This window comes from Lemur catta, chromosome 26 (genome assembly GCF_020740605.2).
Source record: "Lemur catta isolate mLemCat1 chromosome 26, mLemCat1.pri, whole genome shotgun sequence".
Taxonomy (NCBI): Eukaryota; Metazoa; Chordata; class Mammalia; order Primates; family Lemuridae; genus Lemur; species Lemur catta.
The window spans coordinates 8,782,546-8,797,893 of record NC_059153.1 but is presented as its reverse complement, the minus strand read 5'-3'; the positions used below and the strand labels follow the sequence as shown (position 1 = coordinate 8,797,893).

The following is a 15,348-nucleotide window of genomic DNA, read 5'->3' as shown; positions in this document are numbered from 1 at the left end:
ATGGTTTGGGTGTGGCCAAGTCATAACATGTAACCAAAATGTTTGTACCCCCATAATATCCTGAATTAAATTTAAAAAATCGGCCATCAATTTACTCCAACCAAGTATTGGTGAAAATTTGGTTGTTTGGCTGTTTAAACACCTGACAGGCCAGGCATGGTGGCTCACATCTGTAATCCTAGCACTCTGGGAGGCCGAGGCAGAAGAATCGCTTGAGCTCAGGAGTCTGAGACCAGCCTGAGCAAGAGTGAGACCCCATCCTACTAAAAATAGAAAAATAAAAAATTAACCAGACAACTGAAAATAGAAAAAATTGGCCAGGCATGGTGGTGAATGCCTATAGTCCCAGCTACTTGGGAGGCTGAGGCAGGAGGATGACTGAAACCAAGGAGTTTGAGGTTGCTGTGAGCTAGGCTGGTGCCACAGCACTCTAGTCCCAGCAACAGAGCGAGTCTGTGTCTCAATAAGTAAATAAGTAAATAAATAAATAACAAAAAAAATAAAAATAAGAATAAAAAATAAATACCTGATATTTCTATAGTCTAAGGAGTTAAAACTGCTTTTTATTTGCAAGATCCACTTAAAAGTCTTTCAGATCATAGAATTTTTCAAAAATGGTACATATTGTGATGATGCTGTCCAAAGTATATCTTGATTTATATCTGCCTCATCAGTGGATCCTAGAGGAGAAGATTTTCTAGAGAAGAGCATCCAGATTCTAATTCAGCAAGACCTGAAAAGAAAAAGAAAAAGGAAAAGAATTCTATTCTTTAGCTAAAAGATTTCATAGGAACTAAGTGTAAGTCAGTAAAAAACAGTTGGAAACTTTATCATTATCAAAAAGAATGAGAAATATGTATGTACAATGACAATACAAAATTACTGTTAAATATAATTTGCCTGCAGTTGCCCACTGAATTAGTAATTATCATTGTGGGTAAGTATCAGAGATTCTGTTTTTTTCTCATTCTTCATTCCCTATTCAACAACCATATGCTGAGGTACTATGACAAGCACTGGAATTACGAGGTGGGGTTGATACAGTCCATATATGATTGTCCTCAACAATAATATAACATGAAAAAACAGACAAACAGGCCACTTCCATCCAGAGTCATAGAGACCACAACAAGTATAAAACAGGGTACTACTGGAACACACAGGAGGCCCATCTGTCCAAGTTTTGTGTCAATATTGTAGACTTTGTGGTAGAGGTGATATGCAAGTTGATAGCTGAAGAGCAAGGAAAAAGCATACCAGGTAAAGGGAGGAGGAAGCAGGGGCAATAAGGAGGAGCACTGTGGAATTCTAAGTAGTCTAGTTTGTGAGATGCTAGAGCAAAGGGGCAGACTAAGGTATGTGGCAAGAGATGAAGTTGAATACATTGACAAGAACCAAGTTGATATGGGTGTTTTTCCCATGTTAAGGAATATGGAACTTTTCCTCAGGGAGAAAGTACACTAATGACAAAGTAAATGATTGATTTAAAATGTCACCAGTCAAGTGACTGCTTATGAACTGTCACTACTTGGCTAAATGTTACTACACGAGCCTGGGGTCTTTTGGCCTTAAATCACTAACGTAATCCCAGGAAGCTGATGATGCCTTGGTTTTCAGAGAATTGTTTCATGTGCTGACTGACAGTATCATAGTGATGGCAGCAGTGAATAAAGTGTAGAGACAGAAAAAAAAAAGATACATAAAGTTCATGAGATTTTTTAAAGCCATGTGGAATTAATGTGGCATAAGAATACTGTTCAGTATGAATGTTAATGTTTTCACATCTTTCATTACATGTGTGTAAGAGGAAGTGTAGTGTCTATTAGCCAAACAATAGAAAAGATTGCCACTTCGTATTAATGGTCGATTTCAGAAATCAAGTCATTAATGCCAATTTAATTCATACATTTTCACAGCATACCTTCTTGTAGTTCCATACTTATATTTTGTTCCAACTTGTGTGTCATCTGAAATAAGTCAAATATTATTTAGAATGTTTAAGTAAACCACAGACATTTTCATGGGAATCATATATCACTTACATAATGTGGCTTTAAATATTTGTGGAAACTAGACTTAACTTCACAATTGCTTAAATAGAAAAATAATCACATAAATTAAAAAAACCCTACTTATTTTACATTTAGTTAATAGAGTATATGTGTAATGCTGCTTAGATTAATCTCATAAAAAATAAAATTAATAATTGGTATATTGAGTATACATCATTTCAGAAGGGTGACACTTTCTCTTATTAGTACAAGGGTTAGGCAATTCAAGTTATATTTTCACATGAATCTGTTATTTTGTAATTCTTAGCAAAACCCTGCTGTTTATGAAAGTGTGAACAGTTTTTCATTTTAATGAATTTTTCCTTAAAATAAAATTTCTATATCTCTTGAGATGATCATATATAGTCTTTGTTTTTCTTTCTACGTGGTGAATCACATTTATTGATTTATGTATGTTGAACCATCCTTGCATCCCTGGGATGAAGCCCACTCAGTCATGCAGGATTATTTTCTTGAAGTGCTGGTGAATTTAGTTTTTTCTAGTATTTTCTTGAGGATTTTTGTATCTGTATTCGTAAGGGCTATTGGCTTGTAGTCTTCTTTTTTTGTTCTGTCCTTTCCTGGCTTTGGTATGAAGGTGATACTGGCTTTGTAGAATGAGTTGGGGAGGATTCCCTCCTTCTCAAAATTATGGAATAATTTATGGAGTAGAATTAATTGTTCTTCTTGGTAGGTCTAGTAAAATTCAGCTGTGATTCCATCTGGTCCGGTGCTTTCTGTTGTTGTTGTGAGATTGTTTACTACTGCTTTAATCTAGTTGCTTGTTAATGGTCTGTTCAGGAGATCTGTTTCTTCCTGATTGAGTTTGAGAGGTTGTGTGTTTCCAGTAATTTGTCCATTTCCTCTATGTTTTCAAGTTTATGTGCATACAAATTTTCATAGTATTTCCAGATGACATTTTTGGCCTTAAATTTCTGTGGTATCTGTTGTAATACCTCCTTTTTCATTTCTGACTGAGCTTATTTGGGTCCACTCTCTTCTATTCCTGGTTAATCTAGAAAGAGAGCTATCAATTTTGCTTATCTTTTCAAAGAACCATTTTTTTGTTTCATTGATACTTCGTTGTTTCTTTACTTTCCATTTTATTTAGTTCTGTCCTGACAGTAGTTATTTCTTTTCTTCTGCTGCCTTTGCATTTGGTTTGCTTTTCATTTTCTGATTCCTTGAGGCTTGGTGTTAGATTGTTAATTTGTGATCTTTCTGTCATTTTGATGTAGGCATTTAAGACTATGACTTTTGCCCATAGGAATGCTTTTGCTGAATCTCATAGTTTTTGAGAGATGGGGTCCCCTTTGTCATTCAGTTTGAGGAATCTTTTGACTTGAGTCTTAATTTTATTATTCACCCAATGATTGTTCAGTAGCAGGTTGTTTAATTACCATGACTTTGTGTAGAATTGAGTGTTTCTCTTGGAGTTGATTTCTAGTTTTATTCCACTGTGGTGACGGCATGATCTTGTATCTAGAAAACCCCAAAGACTCCACCACCAAGAGATGCCTGGAATTGATAATTAAATTCAGCAAAGTCACAGGTTACAAAATCAATGTATACAAATCAGGAGCATTCCTATACAGCAACAAGTCAAGCTGAGAGTCAAATCAGAGACTCAGTACCATTCGCAATAGCTACAAAGAAAATAAAATACCTACAAATGTACTTACTTAAACAAGGAGGTGAAAGATCTCTACAAGGAGAACTATGAAGCACTGAGGGAAGAAATTGCAGATGACTTAAAATGGAAAAGCATAACACGTTCATAGGATCGGTAGAATCATCGTTAAAATGTCCATACATTTCACGTTGATTACAGATTCAATGCAATCCCCATCAAAATACCAATGTCATATTTCACAGATCTAGAAAAAATAATTCTACACTTTGTTTGGGACCAGAAAAGAGCCAAAGTAGTCAAAACAATCTTAAGCAAAAAGAAGAAATCCAGAGGCATCATATTATCAGACTTCAAACTATAAGGCTATGGTAACCAAGACAGCAAGGTATTGGCACAAAAACAGAGACACAGACCAATGGAACAGAACAGAGGACTGAGATATAATACCGTCCACATACAACCATCTGATCTTTGACAAAGCAGACAATAATATACACGGGGGAATAGAAACCATATTCAAAGACCATATAATTCTCCAAATAGATGGAGAAAAAGCATTTGACAAAATCCAGCACACTTTTATGATAAAATTCCTTAACCAAATAGGCATAGATGGGACCTTCCTTAAAATTATTAAGGGTATATATGATAAACCCACAGCCAATATCATACCCAATGGGGAAACACTGAAGCATTCCCGCTTAGAACAGGAACCAGACGAAGTTGCCCACTGTCTCCACTTCTATTCACCAGAGTGCTGGAAGTCCTTGCCGGAGCTATCAGACAGGAGAGGGGAATGAAAGGCATCTGAATGGGGGCAGAAAACGTCAAACTCTGACTCTTTGCTGATGAGATACTATTATATCTAGAAAATCCCAAGGATTCAACCAAGAGACTCCTGGAATTGATAAACGAATTCAGTCTCAGTATACAAAATTACTGCGCACAAATCAGCGGTATTCATAAATGCCAATAACAGTCAAGCTGAAAATCAAATCAAAGACCCAACACCTTTCACAACAGCATCCAAGAAAGTTAAATATTTAGAATATATTTAAGGAAGGAGATGAGAGACGTGTATCGGGAGAACTACGAAACAGTGAGAAAAGAAACTGTAGAGGATCTAAACACATGGAAATGCCTGCCATGCTTCTGGATTGGCAGAATCAATATTGTTAAAATGTCCATTCTACCTAAAGTGATCTACAGAATTAATGCAATCCCTATCAAAATTCTGCCATCATTCTTTACAGATTTAGAAAAAAATAATTCTATGTTTCTTCTGGAACCAGAGAAGACCTCGTAGAGCCAAACCAATCTTAAGCAAAATAAATAAATAAATGAATTGGGAGGCATCAGTCTGCCAGACTTCAAACTTTATTACAAGACTATACTAACAAAAACAGCATGGTACTGGCACAGGAACAGAGATAGAGACTTTTGGAATAGGATGGAGATCCCAGATATAAAACCATCCTCATATTGTCATCTAGTCTTCGACAAAGCAGACAAAATATACGTTGGGGAAAAGAATCTCTATTCAATAGGTGGTGCTGGCAAAAGTGGATATCGACATACAGAAGACTGAAACTAGATCCCCACCTCTCACATAAATCAACTCATGACAGATAACAGACTTAAACCTGAGACACGAAACCTTAAGAATCTTTGAAGAAAATATTGGGAAGACTCTTTTAGACACCAGCCTAGGTAAAGAATTTATGAAGAAGACCCCCAAAGCAATCGTAGCAGCAACAAAAATAAACAAATGGGACCTGATCAGATTAAAATGCTTCTGCACAGCCAAGGAAACTATCATTAGAATGAACAGACATTCTACACAATGGGAGAAAATATTTGCTTTCTACACATCCAATAGAGGGCTGAGAAGAAGAATCTATATAGAACTTAAGAAAATCAACAAGAAAAAATCAAACAACCCCATCAATAAATGAGGAAAGGACATGAACAGAAACTTTTCAAAGGAAGGGAGACTAATGGCCAGCAAACATATAAAAAAAGTGCTGAACAACTCTAATCATTAGGGAAATGCAAATCAAAACCACAATGAGATATCACCTAACTCTAGTGAGAATGGCCCAAAATAACAAATGCTGGCGTGGATGTGGAGAGATTAGAACATTCATACACTGCTGGTGGGACTGCAAAGTAGTACAACCCCTGTTGAAAGTAATTTGGAGACACCTCAAAGAGCCAAAAATAGAAATACCATTTGACCCAGCAATCCCACTACTGAGCATCTATCCAAAGGAACAAAAGACATTCTACAATAAAGACATCTCCATTCAAATATTTATAGTAGCACAATTCACAATTGCCAAGAAGTGGAAACAACCCAAGTGCCAATCAACACATGAGCGGATTAATAAAATGTGGTGTGTATATATACCATGGGATACTACTCAATTACAAAAATCAATGGTGAACTGGCACCTCTTATACTATCCTGGATAGAGATTGAGCCCATCCTTCGAAATGAGGTATCACAAGGATGGAAAAACATGCACCACCTGTACTCACCATCGAATTGGAACACTAAGGTGTTGACATGGAAGTAATACTCATTGGGTGCCAATCAGGTGGGGGACTGGGGCTGGGGGGGAATCCACAACTAACGGAAGTGGAACACACCATTATAGGGGAAGGACATGCTTGTAGCCCTCACTTGGGTGAGGCAAATGTATTACACGTAACCAAAATGTTTGTACCCCCATAATATCCTGAATTAAAAAATTCAAATATTTGCTTGATTTAAGTATTTAAAAAGTGCTGTGAAACTGTCCATCAATAGCCTAATTTTACAGTAATTAAGATAAAAATGCTGTAAGTAACATAGCAATTAAAGATATACTTTTACACAGAAAATGACAAATATTTTAATTTAAAATCTAATCTAAATACTATAGGTTTATTTAATTCCTCAAACTTATTTATCTTGGATTGCTTTTAATAATAAACATCTATTTGTGGTTAAGTGCTTGGATGGCAATCATTGACTTGTGATTAAGGGTGGAAAATTCAAGATGGTACAAAAAACTTTAAAAGGGTTATGAACAATAGCCAAACTAAAATCAACTAGAAAGTAAGCCAAAGCACCTTGCAATATGCCTTTAGTTATTAGGCAATAAGATTCAGTCTCTAAAATCTAACTTAAGTGCTGCTTTTAAAGAAATTTCAAACCTGTCATTTCAGTTCCATATATTGAATAATGTTAATATACAGATATCTCTTGAAAATGACAGCTGCAGGGACTTGAAGAAAATGGAAAATTTTCACTTTCCTCTCTTTATTAACACAGATAATTATGACCTTTATTTATCATGCATAGGTCGTTTTAACAACACAGTATTTCACCAAATGAGAAACAAGAATTATATCAGAAATCTGAAACCCAAAGGAAAGAAGACAACATAACTAACCTCAGTCAAGTAGGTCTCCAAGTTGGCATCTGAAGTCCATGGGAATGAGGAAAAGAACATTGAGTTTTCTCTTGAAGAAAGCTCTCTGTGAAGACCTAAGCCATTATGAACAGTTCCAATAGAAGGTGATTCTTCATAGAAGAAGGTGCCCGTCTTCATAGCTCGAGTGGGAAAGCAAGTTCCATTCCCCTGTGTCTCCTCAACAAGATTGCGACTGGACGCTGCTAGTCGCTCAGGAGTTCTGCGAAAACTGCAAAAGACAAATGTTTAGTATTTCATTTTTTCCTAAATGATGGCATTTTAAAAAAAAATTACCATAAGAGTAAATGGAATTTCCCATTAAATAGTGTTTTAACTGTGAAAATGTATCACAGCATGCCTACTGTATGTAGTTATAGTTTTACAATTGTTCTACAGAAGTATGTGTGTGTGTATATATATGTAGTATGTGTGTATTTATATATATACTTATGTATATATATATATATATATAGGAGAATTTCTACAAAATAAGTAATTCAAGTAAAGCAAGGAGGGGAGAGAAATCTCTATCAATGATGTATGGCTTAACAGGTAACACTTGCTGCCTCCTGGAATGGCCTTATTTATAAGATTCTTGAGGATTCCATTAGAAATACTTGTATTTAAAGGGTAAGGGATAATGAACATTATGAATGTGTTAGTTTGCTTGAGTATAATAGCCATTTCTCCATGTACAAATATATCCAAACATCATGTTGTACTCTTTAAATATATATCATAAAAGGATTATCCCTAAAAAAGGTAGAAATAATTGTATTTAGTAAACCAATGTAAAGAAGTTAATTTACTGAATGTCAAAATGTGCCTAGAGTAGTCATACTCCTTTATTTTTTCAGTTTAAGTTGTAATCTTCCAAAAAGTAGTTAAACTCGTAATATTTCTATGAGCAGAATGGTGATAAGCAATTGTATAACAATAATACCAAGTTATAAGGCTTGAAAAATACTTCAAGGAAAGACTATAAGGTAAGGTTAACTACACGAGAATATTAAGGGGGGAAAAACCATATATAACCAAACAAGTGGGAGAGTCATAAACTGCCCTGGACTACCATTTTTAAAGATAGTTCATTTATTAACATTGTTTTCCAAAATTCTGTTATCTAGTTAGCTTTCACGTCCCACTAATCTCATGAACCTATCTCACTAAAAAGCATGCATTCAAGGCAAATTAATGATCTTAATTTATTTTCTATTCCATATTTTGACTTACTTTTTTGCTTTCTTCAACAAATATTCCCCAGCTTTTAATTCTCCTTGATACAGGGGGTTATACTTTTCCACTTCTCCTTGAGAAAATTTCATGTTGGAGATTTCAGATTCCAGATTTTTAATTGTCACTTCTGTCTGACTCCTTATTGAAGCCACACGATCCTCTTTTATCTGTTCTATGTATTCTTCAGATGCCGCTTGTGACTAAAACACATAAAAAGGATACATTTTTAGTATCCTTTCACCTGAACAATTCCTGTATATTTGTTTCCTTTACTTTTGAATCAGAGAGCTATTTTATTTTGTTTGTTTATTTATATTTTTAGAGACAGTGTCTGTCTTTTATTTATTTATTTCTACTTTTAGAGATAGTGTCTCTGTCACTGCAGCTGGAGTGCAGTGGCCAGATCATAGTTCACTGCAGCCTCCCAATTCCTGGGCTCAAACCGTCCTCCTGCCTCTGCCTCCTCAGTAGCTGGGAATACACATGTGCAGCACCATGCCTGGCTAATTTTACTACTTTTTGTATAGATGGTATCTTATTACGATGCCCAGGCTTATCTCCAATTTGTAGTCTCAAGTGATACTCCCAGGCTGACCACCCACAATGCTAGAAGGACACCCATTCTCCGAGAACAACTTTAAATATGTGACAAAAGAAGCTGAGGTTTAATATATTGAACATCAATTATCAACTAAATTGATAATTTAATCGGAATTATAAAAAAATGAATCATTACTAAATTAGTACTCATGAATTCTAATAATCCAAAGAATAATATAATCAAATTAAAATTTAAAAAGTTGAGCAATGTAACTTAAAAAGAAACTCGAGAGTACAGTATAATTTCTAAATCACAATTTTTTCTTTTCCTAATAGTATTGTTTTATGCTAACTGGCCTTAATAATCAAATGATTGTCTAAGGAGCTTCAATATTCTCAAAGATGAATTTATTTATAATGATGATAGAAACTAAAAGATTTAAAGGGAGAAGCATATGCCACCTTCCTTCTAGAAATCTACAAAACCAATTGCTATAACGGAAGTAGAGGAAACACACACAATGAACACATCACAGTATCATCTGCAGTGAAATGAATGAAAGTGCGTTTCACACTTAACTAACCTGCAAAAATAGATTGACTTCTTTTATTTTTTCTACAACATCCTGTGTTGCTCTTTCTTCAATGTCGTCCTTATACATTTTAATTTCACCAAGATCTACCATCTGTTGCATATGGTTTTTGAGGTCCCAAAATTCTTTTTCCAACTTCATGTTCTCTTTCTCTAGCATCTCACATTGTTCTTGTGTTGCTTTCATAGAGAATAATTCCTCTTGATCAACTTGATTCTTGGCATCCAGATAGCGACATCTTGAACACACATTTTCCAGAGATTCCATAATGTCATCAATCTGCATGAATAAAATAATGTAGTTTAATAATGAAGGAAGTAGGCTGAGAATAGGGTATCAGAAAACTAATAACACATTTTGAAATACATTGAGCTGCAATAAAATGCTATCTATACTGTAGTAGATTCTTCAAAGATGGACATTTGAATGATTCAGAAAATCAAGAGCAAAGTTTAAACCACTGGGATTCACAAAATACATACTTTACTCTTTCAAACAACATTTACACTTGATCTTAGGACATTGTCTATGATTAATTCAATTCTTTCTTCCTTAAACTCGCTTAGTAGGAAGTCTTATACCCGTTCCTCCATCATTATTCCCAAAAAATTTCTAAAGAAATTTTACGGACATTACACTGAACTATTTTTATGAACTGCAAAGGTTTTACGCTAATTTAATTGCTTTCCAAGGAGCAATGATTCCTGGAGTTACAAAGCAATCATATCTCGTTATAGAAGTTTAATGACAAGATCTATACTCTCTTTTTAATAAAAATGCCTTAATTCTACAGCACTGTCTTGTAATCCTTTGTTACTTTACACAGAATAAGGTAGCATACCAAACAAAAACAAACGAAAATACTTGCTGGGATTTTGGTGGTACTGAGTTGGAACAAATTACTTTCCTTTAGATGGAATGCTGATTTGATTTATAACAGGTGAGTGAAATAGTGCTTTTAAGGCATGTCTAAAATTTTTTTTGATATAACTCCCATGAAATTCCCTCTCCAGAGTATGGGTTGGCTTTAGTAACCAGTTTCTAGTAACTATAATGTGACAGAACTGTTGTGTGACTTATAAGGTTAGGTTAGAAAATGTAATTCTGCTTCCACCTGACTTTTCCCCTCTGGGTAAGCTTGTCCTTCGAATCCAGCCACAATATTGTGAGGAAGCACAATCCACATGGTGAATCCTTGTATAGACATTTCAGCTGACTGCCCCAGCTAGAGTGCCAGGCAAAAGAGTAAGCTTCAACGGCCAGACATATGAATGAACATGCCTTTAAATGAGTCTAGTCCCCAGCTTCAAGTCACCCCCGCTGTTGTCACATGAAGAAGAAATGAGCTGGCCCTACTCAGCCTTCGCTAAAACTGAAGATTGTGAACAAAGTAAATGTTTTGAGACACTGAATTTTGAGGTGGGTTATTATACAGCAATAGATAATTGATACAGATACTGATATTAAATATGGGGTGTTGCCACTAAAAAACAACAACAACAACTGTTAAAACATGTCAGATACCTTTACACCAGGAGGAAGGTGGAAGCTGAAAGGACCTAGACATGAATAAGAATGAAAACCAAAAGGCCTCCAAGGAGACTGTCAGTGGAAGCGTGATGGCCCTTGAAGAGACTCACAGGAAGGCTTACATGGACAGTGGAGAAAATGATACTAAAACCTGGAGGAAACTGCACTGCTGCTCCACAGCGGGTGAAAGTAAAATCAATGCAGGAGATAAGCTAAAGAAAATTAAATATCAAGGATCCAGGACTCTCTGGATTCAAATACCTGTTTCCCATTTGCAGCCTCTCCACATGTCGATTTACCAAACATAGATGATCCCTGACTTACGACGGTGCAGATCACAATTTCGTGACTTTAAAATGGTGCAAAAATGTTATACATTGAGTACACCCATCTGGAATGGTGGTAGGTCCTGCACTTTAAGCCTGAGCCTGATGCCATATTAAAGGACACTTGTGGCTGGTTATTGAGCTGGAATTGATGTATTTTTGAAGTAAGAGGAATATAAACAAAAAATGTAACCAGAGGGTAGCTTGTGCTGGTTTTAAAACAGTTTTCCATTCATTCTTTCATATTCATGCCATAGACAGAGACATCATCGACAGAGCTGAGGGAGGCAACCAGAACTTGTATCCTCCACAGAGAAGAACCAAAACAATTAGATGACCACACCTTGAACAAAACCTCTAAGAGAGAGCTCTGGAATTCAGCAGGGAAGTAATAGGAACCCATGGAACCATGGAAGCAAAAGAAAGGGAAGAAGCCACTCCAGCTGGGATCAGCTCAGAGCCAGGCCAGACTTCCTATTGTGGGGAAAAGGGAAGGGAATGAACCCCAGTGATCCACATTCCCCTGAGGACACCTGCAATCCAAGCCACAGGGGACCCCTCAGCCCTCACAGTCCCTGAACTGAGCATAGGGAGCTCCTGAGAGGCAATTCACGCCGAGTCCCACGTACCCTCTGAGAGGGTGCAGTACAATGCCATGTTAAGAGCCAAATCTTCACTGGGCTACATCCTGCCCTGGGGCTCAACAGCCGCCACATGTCCTCCCTGGCACCCCACTGACATCCCACTATGTTCCCGTAGAGGGTTACAACATCGTGTACCTGCTGAACCCAGCAGTGCAGATGGGCTCCAAACTTTACATCACACACCACCCTGAAACCCTGAGAATTAGGGGGTCTGGCCCAGGAGGGAAGCTGCCCAAGGACAAAGGGTGCATGTGCACCAGAGCTAGGGGGCCACTTGACTGAGGCCACTGGCTATGAAAGCGACTCTGCCTCCTCCAGAGGCAGGGCCATGGTGCACTTGTGCACACTTTCAGGGGACCCCAGGACTGGCTAGTTCATATATACCATTAAGGAGCCTGAGAACCAGCCTACCTAACCTGCTGTGGCCAGCACCTGCATGTACCATATGAAAGCCTGAACACAAGGGCAACTAAACTGCCTTTGCTGCTCCTCCAGCTGCACCCACAAACACCTTCCAGGGCCCTGAGGATCAGTTCATCCCTCCTAGGCTAGCACACATTCTGGGCCTGAGGGTGGGCCTATGCCATGTGTCACCACTGCTGTGGCACCCACAGCCTCAGGGCCTGAGGATTGGCCACCCTACATGCTGCTTTCAGTGCCCACAGACACTGTCCAGGAGCCCGAGGACAATCCTACTGTCCAGCACACAATTCAGGAGCCTAGGGACAACTCTGTCAAGCTGGACACTGCTGACAGCTGCCCACCACACTGCCATAAGTGTCCCCACAAATGTACCACCCAGGGGCCCAGGGACAGGCCAAGCACTGCTATCGTAAAATTGGTGATACAATTGCCACCCAGGAGCCCACTACTGCCATCACTGGTTTGCTGTACACCACAAGGAGGCCCAAAGATCAGCGCCCTGCCACCACTAACACATACGTATGCCACTGTGGTGTGTGTCCTAAAAATCAGTTCTTAGTGCTATAGAGAAGAACCAGGTACCAGGTCAGAGGAACATCTACTGTGAACTGAAAGGTGATGGATTATCTCAGTTTGCCATGAGGAAAGCTGAAGCTCAGATCTAACCTTCTCTTTCATAGACAGCAAAAAAGTATAAATGATTCTATAAATTATAATGACTTAATAAAACATAATGCAGTGAATAGCAGACTCAGTCAGTGGAGCCTGTGATCCAGATTTTATGGAAATGGGAGTCAAGAGGGAGTCTCTAGGCCACAGACTAAAGTTTGAATGAAAAGTCAAAAAAAAGAACAGACTCTGCCCTTGTAAGCCTGACTTGCCATCATGTCACGGAGTCAGCAAGGTATAAGCTGGCCACATGCTCCTTTAAAAAGCAAAAAATGAAGTTAAAAACTTTCCACTACATTGACTTCTTACTGTAAGACAACTGGAAATATGCAACATGATTAAGAAAAGAGCTCTTGTAAAATTTGATTTGGTGTTGGCATAAGGATAGACATAGATCAATGATTTGAATTATTAACCCAAAAATAAACCCTCACATTTAAAATCAATTGATCGTCAAAAAGGGTTACAAACCAATTAAATGGGAAAAGTACACTCTTCAACAACTGATGCTGGGAAAACTGCATATCCACATGCCTTAGAATAAAGTTGGACTCCCTCCAAAGACCAAATATAAAATTTATCTCCAAATATAACAGCTAAAGGTAAGAGCTAAAACTACAAAACCTTTAGAAGTAAACAGAAGCATAATTCGGTGTGACTACATTTCACAGTGACTTCTTAGCCATAACACCAAAAGAAAAAACAGATTAACTCAACTTCATCAAAATTGAAAACTTCTGTGCTTGAAAACATACCATCATTAAGAAAGTGGAAAGGCAAACCACTGAGAGGGAGGATACAGGATATATAAAGATCTCTTACAATTCATAAATAAAAAAGAAAACCCAGTTTAAAAGTAGGCAAAGGATGTGAATAGACATTTCCCCAGAGAAGATACATGGCTGGCTAATAAGCACATCAAAAAATGCTCAGCATCATTCCTCATTAGGGAAATACTAATCAAAACCACAATGAGGTATTATTTCACATCACTGGGATGGAATCTTTTTTCAATCAAACAGATGGAAAATTAGTATTGGCAAGGACGTAGGGAAGTTAGAGCCCTCGTACAATGTTTACGGGAATGTAAAATGGCACAGCCACTTTGGAAAATATATTGGCAGCTCCACAAAAGGTTACAAATAGAGTTTTCAGATGACCCAGCAATTTGACTCCTAAGTACATACCTAAGTGAAATGGAAAGATATGTGTACATAAAAACTGTATATGAAAGTTCACGGCAGCATTATTAATAATAGCCAAAAAGTGGAAATAATGCAAAGGTCCATCAACTGATGAAAAGATCAATAAAATGTTTGGAATATCCATGCAACGAAGCATTACTCAGTAATAAGACAGTAAGCACTGTTACGTTTTTGCAGGTGGCTGACTAGAAGCATTTCTAACACCACTTATCCTCATAGAAGAACCAAAATCGTGTGTAGACAATCACACTTTGAATATATTATGCAAGAGGGAACACAGGAGTTCAACAGAAAAGTGAAAGGAAATTAAACATTCTGGGAAGCACAGGGAACATAAACAGCCCATAGGCCCGGGGCCAGCTGAAAACTGGGAGTGAATCCAGGATGCAGGAGAAGGTGACCGAGTTTCTTCCTGTGGTCCACGTTCCCATTGGGAAATCACATAATCCAGGCCATGGGAGAGCACCTTGAACCTCCCCAAGCCCAAGTGTAATTTAGGGAGCAGCCAGAAGAGTGTGAGAGGAAATAAAACCAATGGAATATTTAGGGCTATGTTGTTCTGCATAGGCTAGACCAGTGCTGAAGTGTAAGTTCAGGGAGAAAGCTTCACGAAGAAGAGGAAAATTGTGTGCCAAGTCTGAATAAATGAAGCCAGATGAACAGAAACTGAAAAGCCAAAAGGACAGCGTGAGTATGGTGGAGAGATGTTGCAATCAGCCCAATTAACTGTGAGGATAAACTCCAATGGCAGGCAAGTAACAACATGCGTCCACACAGTAACTTGGAAATTAATATTCATTCATTTTCACATTACTCATAATAGCCAAAGAGTGGAAGCAACCTAAAGGTCCACCAGCTAATGAATGGGTAAGTGGTATAGCCATACAGTAGAATATTAATCAACAATAAAGAGAAATGAAGTGTTGACACATGCTACAGCACAGATGATCCCTGAAACATAATCCAAAGTGAAGGAAGCCCATACTAAAGTAATATATTGTATGACTATTTTAATGAAATGTTCAGAACAGGCAAAT

The 15,348-nt window shown here is 37.5% G+C and overlaps 1 protein-coding gene across 1 annotated transcript in view; it reads right to left on the bottom strand.

Annotated features, from left to right (window-relative positions):
- Positions 1 to 559: 559 nt before the first annotated feature.
- Positions 560 to 15,348, bottom strand: part of LOC123627649 (ankyrin repeat domain-containing protein 26-like) — a 35,734-nt gene continuing 20,945 nt past the window's right edge. Inside the window, exons 8-12 of the mRNA XM_045537322.1 lie at positions 9,506 to 9,793; positions 8,379 to 8,581; positions 7,125 to 7,374; positions 1,922 to 1,967; positions 560 to 733 (exon numbers count right to left, since the gene is read on the bottom strand). Of these exons, the coding sequence (XP_045393278.1) occupies positions 681 to 733; positions 1,922 to 1,967; positions 7,125 to 7,374; positions 8,379 to 8,581; positions 9,506 to 9,793 (840 nt within the window). The 3' untranslated portion in view covers positions 560 to 680. The remainder of the gene's footprint in view (positions 734 to 1,921; positions 1,968 to 7,124; positions 7,375 to 8,378; positions 8,582 to 9,505; positions 9,794 to 15,348) is intronic.